We start from the raw sequence: 12022 nt of genomic DNA, 5'->3' as shown, positions 1-12022 counted from the left end.
GGGCCCTCGAATCTTTTGACTGGATGGAGTACTTTAGAAGTAATTTTTTCACTTTTACTTTTTGCATTTTCTCTTAGCTTTGACAATGAAAATAAATGAAGCCAGTTTCACTTTTGTTCATAGTCCTTTTCACCTCCGGTTCTCACATGGGACTACTTGTGTGTTTATGGTTAAGTGCATGCCCAGGTGTTTTCTGTACGGGGGCCTGGGTTTCTATTTAATTTTGTTTGTAAAGCAATTTGGGATCCTTTTGGGTTGAAGAGCATAACATAAATGTACAATGATATTTGGTGGATACTGTCATGGTGACAGGGCTAGCTGTATCTCTGTCTCCTTTCTCTGGTTTCTGAGTACAGCCCCCTAGTATCAGGCCTCATGCCTGCCCCTTTCTTGAGGTGGAATTCTTCCACTCAGGTCCCAGGCTTCAGCCTTGTGTGGATCAACTGTGCTTCGCCAGAAGGCCCGACTGGGTTTGGCACCTGCAAGTCTTCCCTTTGGGAGCTATGATCAGTAGTAAATACAGTGATCCAAAACAGCTTTCTTAAATCAAAGTATTGTTCAATCTTAATAGTAGGAATAAAACATAACATAAAAGAAATGGTGTTTTAAAACATTGAAAGGACTACATACATGTCTATCTTTCCTAAAGCTTACCGTCCCTGTGGAAGTTTGGGAAGGCCTGACTTCTCCAGACCTCCAAGGGCGTGTGTGTGTCAGTCTGTTCCCAGGGAACAGCTCCTTGACAACTGTCTTCCCCCTTTGGACAGAGAGTGACTTTTTTTAACTGTTTAAAGTCCTTTTGATCTGTTGGCTCCCAGCACGGGGAAAACCGGTCTATAACTTGTCTGACACCTAGAAGTAACATCTTTGCAGCTAAAAGCTCAGGCGTTGGTTTAATGACTCCCAAAAAGTTTACTGAGAGGTTGATTATGTGGATCTATTGTGATACTGTCCAGTTAGAGGGAGGGATAGCTCAGTGGTTTGAGCATTGGCCTGCTAAACCCAGGGTTGTGAGTTCAATCTTTGAGGGGGCCACTTAGGGATCTGGGGCAAAATCAGTACTTGGTCCTGCTAGAAAAGGCAGGGGGCTGGACTCGATGACCTTTCAAGGTCCTTTCCAGTTCTAGGAGATGGGATATCTCCATTAATTTAATTTATTTATAGTTTCCCACAACCCTGCTATTAAACTAAACCAACATATGCACCTAGTAAACATTCCAGTCATCAATATAGTTGTAATATAGCCATAGTCAGATCCCATACAGTATTCATACATTATTGCAGTTTGTCCTCATGTTCTTCACAGATACCTGCCATAATCACTGTTGCAAAATAATTCTCATACATAACTCTTTTCACACGATCATAACTTTCTGAAACATTCCCCATTTGGAGCTGAAAACTTCCATGGTCTGTCTCTGTCAAAATTTAAATGTTAGTAAACTTTTTTTAGTATAAACTTTTCCCATTCAAATAAACTTTCCACTCACACTGTCTTGGACAGGACTACAGCAAAAATAACTGAACGTTGTGACTTGGCATGGATTTAGGGTGTGTCTTCATTGCAAGTAAAGTTGTGATTGTAGCACAGGTAGGCATACCTATGACTAGCTTGAATCTATGTAGCAGGTGTAACAATAGTAGTAAAGATGTGACAGCACAGGCTTGAACTTAGGGTAGCCTCCTGGGTATGATCAGGTTGCTAGCCTGTGTTAAAGCCTGTGCTGCCACATCTTCCCTACTGTTGTTATCCATGCTTGCTAGATTCAAGCTAGTCATGGGTATTTTTACTTATGCTTTGCAGTGAAGACATGCTTTTAGTGCTCATTAAGGACTATTGCCTGTTTTCATTTGGAAACAAATGGGGTTTGATTTAACAAAGAGGTGACAGTTAAAAAATTATGTACTGAGCTTGCACAGTTGAAATTACTTACAATGGGCTAAAAGGTAGGGATATTGCACAGCTACTTAAATTTCGGAGTCTGGCAGTGATACAAGAGATTCTAAGGCAGAGGTGGGCAAACTACAGGGCCTGCGGGACCATCCTGCCTGGCCCTTGAGCTCCTGGCCCGGGAGGCTAGCCCCCAGCCCCTCCCCCATTGTCCCTCCTCCCCTGCAGCCACAGCTCACCATGCTGCCAGCGCTCTGGGCAGTGGGGCTACGAGCTCCTGCCGGGCACCGCGGCGGTATGGTGGCCAGACATGCTGCTCTGAGCAGCATGTAAGGGGGTGGGGAGCAGGGAAGCGGTGGGGTTGGATAAAAGGGGCAGGGCGTCCCCGGGGGCAGTCAGGGGACAGGGAGCAGGGGGCGGTTGGATGGGGCGGAGGTTCTGGGGGGGCGGTTAGGGGCAGGAGGTCCCGGGAGGGGGCGGTCAGGGGACAAGGAACGGGGGGGTGTTGGATGGGTCAGGTGTTCTGAGGGGGGCAGTCGGGGCGGGGAGTGGCAGGGGGCGGATAGGGCGCGGGGGCCAGGCTGGTTGGGGAGTCACAGCCTTCCCTACCCAGCCCTCCATACAGTTTTGGAACCCCAATGTGGTCCTCAGGCCAAAAGGTTTTCCCACCCCTGTTCTAAGGTGCATATGTTGAATACCGCCCTCCTCCATTTAAATTAAACAAAAACATTGTTTCAGCAACATTTAAGGTTGTTAAATCAAGCACTCAGAAATAAGCTTGCTATGGCAGTATTGCACTTACATATTTTCCTTCTGCCTTTATTAATATGAACAATTTAACTACATAACACTTTTATTAATTCATACCATAAAATCTATAATATGGACAGTGTGGCCAAGTCAGTGTTACTGCAGTTTTGGAATGTTCTTATTTCTGAGGACTTGGGCATGTAACTCTAGCATTGCAACAGTACTTTGTATTTAATTACTATTGTGCAAAACAAGGGCCAAGAAGTGAGAAGTTTTCTCTTTGATGTTCTTTGCAGTGGATATCACTATATATCGCAATGGTTATCATGGGGATCTGAATGAGACATTTTACGTTGGGGAAGTTGATGAGGGTGCAAGGAAACTAGTTCAGACAACTTATGAGTGCCTAATGCAAGCAATCGATGCAGGTAAGTACCATTGTTGAAGCCTAAGGTGTAATGCTATATTGGTTTTTAATATTAGAACTCTCATGTTTGAACTAATTCTTAGGAATTACTTCTGTTACAGAACCGTACTTAATGCATGTTGCTAGTAGAATATGCTTATACTGTACAATGCAGAGTCACTCTTAAAATGCTGTATTTTAGTTTCTATTGATGATTGTTGCAACATTTATTTGCAATGAGTATTGCCATGGAAAAGCTGTAATAATCTCTATTTGATTAACTGATCCATATATGACACTGTTGTTTGTTGCATGCAAATATGTATTTGATTCTCTGGAAGATAAATAAGAGTACGTGACCTGAGATGCTCACAGTCTAGAAAAAAGAGCGCACAGGATGCTTTGGGAAACCCAGGAAGGGGTAACTTTTTTTTAAAATTCAAAAAAAAAATAAAAAAAATTATCAACTCATTTAACAAAAAGCACCATTTGAAAAGTGAAGAAAATTGGTTTTATAACTTGATAGTGCTATGAATTTACTAATTGGGAGCCTGCACCTGTAAGCTGTCTCGGTGATGGGCCTCCAGATGGGTTTAGCAGGGCTTCCACACACAGAGAGTTAGCAGGATAGAATTCTAGTTAAATTTGTTCTCTGAGAAATATATACTGAATCTCTCTCTTTTAAAAATGCTCAAAATAATTATTCCAAACCATTTTGTTTGCTTAACTTTCTGCCTCATGTGGACTGCTAAAGAGACAGAGTCAAATTTAAATTCGTACTCCTGAATGAATGTTTTTACCTGTTACTGTTACAACTAACATCTAAAATGAGATTAGAGAGAGACACATTTCTTCTCTGTTTTTTCATTGTGTTTATTTTGTGTACCTGACAGCACTATGTGTACAATTGGTTTCTCTTGTTGTTTGTGTGGGTCTTTTACCTAGCAACAATACAGAGAGATTTATTTATTTATTTATTTATTTATTTTTAAATAGGAAAATGTGATTGCTAAGCCCACAAAAATTGTCAGGGGAACTCAGGGGCAGGTGTAGTGTCTCAGACGAGTTTGAACTCTTTCTTTGAAATCTAGTTGATTTCAACTATGTTCCTTTAAGACAGGAGCTTGTATTTAAGAAAAATTCATTTTTTGGTGAAGGAGGTATTTCCCTCTTTATCTCTCATTTGTCTTCCTCTGTGTGAGACTGAGACAATAGAAGACAAGGCCGCCTTTGGTCTCCTCTCCCAACTTGTCAGACTCAGCCCATTTGCACACTGAGCTTCTGTTGAATTATATTTAATGGTCTATGGTGCAAGAGGCTGTGCACAAAGGCAGATGGACATACCGGCTATTGCTATTGTATAGCTACTGGTAGCTGAAAGCCTGTGTTGTCACACTGGTATAATTCATAAAGTCATGTGTAAAAAAGCCAAAAATGGCTGAGAACTTAAAAATTGGACACTAACAGACCATGAAGCTTAATGATGATTGAACCTGGTCATATTCTAAACAAAAAGAGCCCTACACCATGCTTGTAGCTGTTTCTATCACTTCACACTGACTCACCAGACATTCTAGGCTTCAGAGTGATGCCTAGACAGAGTGGCAATCCTGGAATCTTACTCTATAGAGAGATGCAGGTGGCAACCTTTGCCTGTACTAATTAGCTGGTAAAATGTATTGAAGGAGGGCTCTTTTTAAAATGGTGCATGTCTTATCTTGCAGTAAAACCTGGTGTTCGATATAGAGAGCTGGGAAATATTATTCAGAAACATGCCCAAGCAAATGGATTTTCAGTTGTTCGGAGCTACTGTGGGCATGGGATCCATAAGCTTTTCCATACTGCTCCCAATGTGCCACATTATGCCAGTGAGTATTGTTCAGTTATCTGCTAGTGCATGGCTAGTGATGAATAAACATGATTAACTTTTGTTCCTCCCATACTAAAGTTGTGCACATGGCTTGACAGCCTGTCACTTTGGATTTTTGTATTTACAGAGTGATTTCTTAAATGTTGGATTTAGAGTATGTTATGAACAAGCTGAGCCAATGTGCATCTACTTCGGGGGTGGGGAATGGACCCTAGCTGTGGTGGATGTGTGACAGCTTACCACATGACCATTCACAATTTTGTTGATTCAATTACTCAGTTTTCTTAGTGCTGGCTATTTGGAATGGATGGGGTTGAGCTGAAACTTTGAATTCCGTTCCCAGTGGTGAATAGCAATTGCTGTAACCAGTACCCCACTTACTCCTTGGTGACCTAGAGCCATGATCATCAAGTTTGGGCTGCTGTGGTAGCTGTATCTGTTTTGCATCCCTTTATCTCCACTTGAATTACTGTGTGATGTGGCGTGCTCTGGGATTTGGAACAGCACAGATTTCACTGCATGCCAGTGTGTACCAAAGTTCAGTGAGGAGAAGGGATGTCTGAGGCTGGCACAGCTGGACTCAGTTTGGAAGATGACAGTGCACCAGCCAGAGGTTTGCAGTCACAGTAGGGGTAAAATGGGGAGTGAAAGCAGGGAAGAGGGAGAACTTGAAAGACCAGTGGGGAATTGAGGGAGGGAAGCAAAACCAACCACTTAAACCAACCAATTCTCCAATGACAAGCAGCTCCAATCCATTCTAGCTGCTCAGCTCCCCTGACATGACGCCTTCTCTCCCATAGCTGCCAAAATCCTTCAGCTTCCTACTCTTGACAAGCTCTGTATCACACACAGATGGTTGTGTTGTTGTCATGGATGATAACATAGAAGTCACTGGCTCTTGCTCAGGCCCTTCTTAACATGTCAGCTTTAATGGGAGTGAAAAAAGAGATCATCTAATGGTATGGTGGAAAAGTAGTACTTCCCTTTTGTTTTAGTTTTGTCCTGTAAAACTCTGTGAATACCCAGTCTCTGTTGAAAAGGAGGCATCTTATACCAACCCCCCCAAAAAAAAATTCTTTCTGGATATTAGCGACAATGGACATTTTTTTGATGGGGACAATAAGCAAGCTTCATTTTGAGGAAGGAAAGGCATTATTTTCCTTAGGCTTGGATGAGTGACAGAAGCAAAAAGGAAAGATCCAAAGCAGAACTGTTAATGAGAAAAGAGTGGAGTGGCCATTCCTTTCTGGCTAAACTCAAATAGATTTTTTTTTTTTTAAGGGGGGGAAAAACCCCCACCAAAACCACTCAATTTAGTCCACAAACTCTGCTGAACAAGATTAGAGGAAAAATCTACAACAAGAAGATGAAACTGGTACAGAGACAAAAGGGTGAAGGCTTAGCGTAATTGCTTGTAGCATGCAACAGCAGCACATGATCAGGATACAGGGAAGCCTCTTAAAGTGTAAGAAAGATATACTGTATTGTATTCAGTAAATCAGTCTGAAGACATAATGGTTGAGATTTTTCAAAGCTATGTAGGTGACAGACATAACACTTCCACTAAAATTGATACATTCTCTATTCAAACTTTATTAATATACCTAAATCCCTATACTGCTTTGAAAACCTCCGCTAACACCTTAGCTAAATAAAATGTAATGCAAAAATAGTAAGTAACAGAATGACTCTTTACTTGCCAAAGTAAACACAAAAGAACTGTTTGTTGCCATGTCTCCTCTGGACAGCAAGATTATCTGAATCTCATCCCCTCTTGACTTTTGTATATCACATTGCTCAGAGGAGTATCAATGATGGAAACAAATTGACATTTTAAAATCTTCTTTGAATTTTTATTTTAAACAATTATACTATATGCTTTTTATTCAGACTGCCACTTGTGCTTTTTCACCATTTAAAAAAAAAATTCTGTAGGAGTGTCTACATTAAGTTTGCTCATCGCTTTCATGGAGCGAAAACTGAGGTTTAGAAAAGACAGAAATTAATTGCAAGCACTTTTCCTGAAATAGAAGTATAACAAAAAAATTATACTAGGTTGAGAAGAAAAGGAGGGGAAGAAGATAGAAGTATAACTTGGAAGAAAGTGGGTTGCTCTGCAGTGCTGTTCTGACTTTTCCCCTCACCTGTCCTAGTTCAGGCATACACTGCATTAAAGGGATAGAGCCTTCCATACAGCTTCTGTCCTTCACTCTTGGAAGATGTGTTCAACCATAATTCGCATTCTAATTTCATTTCAGAAAATAAGGCTGTTGGTGTGATGAAGTCTGGTCATGTGTTTACAATCGAACCAATGATCTGTGAAGGTAAGTGGCCAGGAGTTCGAAAGGGGGCTAAGTAAATAGAGCGAGGATGTGGGTTTTGCTAGGGTTTCATTTGTTGTTATGGAACTTGCTCTAAACTAGGGGTGTCAGACATATGGCCAATGGGCCATATCCAGCTCTGAGGGCCCTTTCTTTCATCCTGCAGCTACCTTTGTAATTTACAAAGGGTTCCTACCCGCAGCTGCCTGGCTGTGGCGGTTCTGAGGGGCTGGGAGGGAGCTAGCTTAGAGCTGCTGAGGGAGCCTGTTCTGGACTGGACACAGGACACTACTCCTTTCCCCTCCGCTATCCTAGCAGTGAAGCTTCGTGCAGCCAGTGGGGATGCCATAACCCCCTACAGGCCAGGGTTCTGAAGAGGCACCTTTCTAGCCCTGTCCCTCTCCTTCCCCCTCCCCACCCCCCCAAATTATCCCCACCAAGGCTCGTTTCTCTACAAAATCCTACAGGAGCTGGGCTCCTTCTCCCTTTTTTCCTTCCTTACTCCTTCCCTGGCCCCTGCTGACACTGAGCCCAGCAGCATCCATACCTTCGTTCCCTGTGTTCTACTGTTGCTGAGTCCTGCAGGAGCAGGTTCTGGGAAGTAGGTGTATTTCCATTCCCCCTGCTCCAGGGAACAGGAAGGGGGCAGTCCTGGATGGGAGGAGGAGTGATTCCTCATTGGGAGGAAGAGTGAGGGAAATGAGAGAGAGAGAGAGAGAATCTCCCAAAGGTAGGGCAGGTGTGTGCGTTTTCACTGTTGAGGAAAAGTGAGGCTGAGTAGGGAGAATTCATAAGAAGGTGGAGAGTGTGACCTGTATTGGGCGGGGGGGGAAGCAGAGGTGAATTAATGGGCAGAGGGAAGGAAGTTTCCTAATGCATTTGATTTTTTTTTTTTTTAAATACCATTTAATTGTCTTTAAATGTGATATTGAACTTGGCTAGCTAGAGAAGAGACACTGTGATCTGACTTGGACTCCAAAATTTTGCCTCTTGACAGTCAACTTTATACCCCCAGTTTAGGGACTCTCACTGCCACGGTAAGTCTGCTGCCATCATTGGATGAGGTTGACAACCTTAATAAGCTCTAAAAGAGTGTAATGACGGAAGTGAAGAAAATTGACTTTGAAGATCCATCTGCATTTGTTGTCTTTCATATGTTTTGCTGTGTATTATTAACAGCAGGCATGGTATGGCAGTGATAGAAGCCAACTAGATTATTATGCCCAAAACTGGAAGTTTTTAAAAGGCTTCTGATGAATTGATTCAATGTGTAATACACATTCATATTTATAACAGTCACCGCGTATATACTATTTAGAAGGGACACATTGAAGAACTAATATTGTCCATACTTTGTTTTAATCTTTAAATAATTATCTTATTAGGTGGGTGGCAAGACGAAACCTGGCCTGATGGCTGGACTGCAGTGACAAGAGATGGAAAGCGGTCTGCGCAGTTTGAACACACTCTTCTGATCACAGATACTGGCTGTGAAATCTTAACTCGGCGGTTGGACAGTGTTCGTCCTCACTTCATGTCCCAGTATTAGTTTAGACTGAGCTGACAGATCTGAATGATATCTTTTGTCTCTGTACTATGCATTTTATTAAGAGTACAGAACAGAGGGGGATTTTATCATTTGTTTTGTTCTCATTGACTGTAGATAAGAGAGGAATACAGCATTTGGTATATATCTTGAAGAACCTGACCCAACATCTGAAAAAAAGGAGAGAAGTATTTAAAATATTTTCTGCTTCCCTCCTATCCACAACACTTGTACTGTATTTTTTTTATTTTTGTTTTTCTTCAGTTGCCCGTTTAGCACCTTTCTTTCAATCAGACCTGCAGTTGTTTCTGTCACATGCATGGTATTAGCTAGAAAGTGCAGGTTACTTTCCCACTGGGAAATCGATGTGTTGGGCATCAAGTCTTTTCTCACTTCTTCAGTGTGCCCGGCTTTTGTCTGTGTATGAATGACACCTGGGATTTTAAGTGTTTCTCGTTCCAAAGACCTGCTTAGCTACTTCTGCAAACAATGGGCTTTGTTTATAACCAGAGAGGGGGAATAGGTACTTAAAAAGAGGCACATGTTGCCAAGACTCATCTACATTCAAATTTAGTTCTGTCCCATCTCTTTGTCAGTTGCCTCTGCTGTAATTGAGACCATAGACATCTCTCTTGCTGGAAACGGTTAGTGCTGATTTCCTGCTGTAAAATTACTAAAATTGCTTCCTGCGAAGAGCTGCCTTTTCTGAAGAGCAGTGGTTGGCAGAGTTCGGTGCTCCAAAAGTTCACTGTGAAACTGCTATTTCATACTTGACAGGGAAAGGAATGAGCCAACTAACCAAGAAAAAAAATGATTTACAAGCTCCTGTGTGTTTTTACTGAGGGGCCTCTCCCCTAGAGATATTAGGGGATGGGGATTGCAAAGTGAAAGACATTACAGCAAGATGAATTTCAAAACTATTTCAAAAGAATGCTCACGTTTGAGTGAAGAGGAAATGTCTTAGATACTACTGCTGCTGTATTAGTTGTTTTCTTGAATTTTAAGAAAGTTTTTAAGTGAATTTCGTGCTCTTGAAAGGTGTCAGGCTGACAGGCCTGGAAACTGAAGTGCTCTGCCCTCAGACCAGATACAGCGTGGGCAGCAGTAGTGCAATTTTCCCCAAGCTTCTTGACTATTCTGTCACCCTTCTGATGTGAAAGCTGCCATCTCCAGGACTATGGGAATTGATTAGCCTCTGCCCCCCACCCTTCTCAATCTGTAGTGTCTCTGCTGAGATTTTTTTCTTTTCTGAATCAGTAATGAAAATTATTTCACCCACAATTACAGACCTAATGTCTGTCTTCCTTACAACACTGTAGTGCCAGAAAAAATTAAACCAATGAAGACAAATCAAATAATAAAATCATGGGCATAAAGTGCACATTTTACTAGATGTCTGACTTCTTGTCACGTCGGGAGCCTGGTCTTTGAAGGTACTGAGTGTCCTGACCTCTCGTTGGCTCCAATTAAACTCAAGGGCAGTTAATGCTTCACAAAACTGGACCCATCGTGGTCACAACAAAACACGAAACTTGCCAGAAAATGTCTTCTCTTCCCACAGTGCCTCAAACCTTTATTGCTGTAAGAGTATCATTGTGATAACATTTTCATTACCTTTATTATTTTTAATGATACAGTAAAAAATGACCTGAAATGGTTCACGTGTGTGCGTGCGCGTGTAGATTTTAACTAAACAGACTGCAATACTTGAGTGGAATTACCTGTGTTCAGTGCCATGTATGTAATGTATTAAGGAGATTAAAAGTCGGGATGACCATCATGGAGATTTGCCCACCATGCCAGTCACCTGAGTGGGTACAATTGTCTTGCCTTTTTTGTGTCTGCATGCATGACAGGAAGTCTTGATTTTGGCATATAAATTAAGAGTTGTAGCTTCTTTTAATGGAACCTGTATTTTCATAATATAAAATGAACATAGCATCTCTGAGGCCTGGACATATGCAAATTTGTTTGAACCTGTCCAAATCCCTACCATAGATGCACTTAAACCAGTGTAGATAAATTCCACTAATTTAACAATGTGCTAAACTGCTACAAGCATGGTTTAATACACATCTATGTTAAGTATTTGCACCAGGATAACTAAACAGACCAATGCAACTTTAATATAGACAATCCCTCATATTGTGCATCCTGCAGGTAAGCTACAATTACAACAGCATTTCAGTTATCTCTGAATTAATGTTTATTATATAGTAAGGTCTAAATTTAAATTAACTTTGTTTAGACAGTCTCCTAGTTTATTTACCAGATAGTAAATCAGTCTGAAGCCCAGATCAGTTTGGTTTTTCTCCCCCACTACTTTTCCCCCCCAGTTTCTAGACATGTCAAATTGTAGTTTTGTTTACAAATGCATACTATATTTCTTTGTCTTCCAAATTTTGGAAATAGGTTAGATCTTATAAAAGATTTCAGGGAAATTGCTAAATGCTACATGGAAATTTAAGCAGTTTTTGCTGACTCGTGTGGATATTTTCCAGGAGACAGATTGTTATAATTAATGCTGAAGAACAGTGCATTGTATGAAGCCAGACACCAGAATGACTAGAAGGAGAAGTGGGGAGGAAAGAGAAGCAGGGTGAACTCTCCATCCTTTAAATAACTGCCATCAAAATGACATGGCCTTCAGGCTTGTATTGCTCCTACATGGAGTTAGATTTGTCCCATAAAGTTCTTAAAATTGGTAAATCTTCCACATGCTACATTTCATGAGTAGAGTTAGTCCCTCATCAGCACTATTAGGAGAAAACCTTTTGATGATCTATCCCTTCCTTATCTGTGTAATTCTTCAGCAGATGCTACCTCAAAAAAATTACTCTATTTAATTGAATGGCCAACTGGTCAACATATTAGGTGAGAACTTAACTATATAGCTTTTAGGCCTTTATTTATTTTGTGGGGGTAGAGGTCCCTATCAGTAATTGTCCAGGTATTACTTACTCATACCATGATGTTTACGTGGTAGTAAAGGCAGGGCATCCTAGAAGTTATGGATGCTGCCACTTAACAAGGACTGATAGCTGACTGACTTTGAAGTTGCAGGTTAAGAAACCCTGCTTGGGATGGCTCCAGTGGGCCTCTTCATTCCCTACTTTAATTTTTCCTTAGAACTGTATAGATTCAAGACCAGAGAAAGCTTTAAGTCTAACAAAACTACAGCCTAGTTATAAGTGAATCAGGTAGTTCCTTCTAAAACTTTTGTCAGTGTGAAACCATG

At 41.3% G+C, this 12022-nt stretch overlaps 1 protein-coding gene across 1 annotated transcript in view; it reads left to right on the top strand.

Annotated features, from left to right (window-relative positions):
- The window catches only part of METAP1 (methionyl aminopeptidase 1), a 39473-nt gene extending 28868 nt beyond the window's left edge, over positions 1–10605 (top strand). The window contains exons 8-11 of the mRNA XM_024212842.3: positions 2938–3069; positions 4772–4915; positions 7176–7241; positions 8624–10605. Of these exons, the coding sequence (XP_024068610.1) occupies positions 2938–3069; positions 4772–4915; positions 7176–7241; positions 8624–8787 (506 nt within the window). The 3' untranslated portion in view covers positions 8788–10605. The remainder of the gene's footprint in view (positions 1–2937; positions 3070–4771; positions 4916–7175; positions 7242–8623) is intronic.
- Positions 10606–12022: the final 1417 nt, after the last annotated feature.

Source organism: Terrapene carolina, unplaced genomic scaffold (assembly GCF_002925995.2).
Source record: "Terrapene carolina triunguis isolate 2854851 unplaced genomic scaffold, T_m_triunguis-2.0 Scaffold436, whole genome shotgun sequence".
Taxonomy (NCBI): Eukaryota; Metazoa; Chordata; order Testudines; family Emydidae; genus Terrapene; species Terrapene triunguis.
This window is presented reverse-complemented; position numbering and strand designations above follow the sequence as displayed.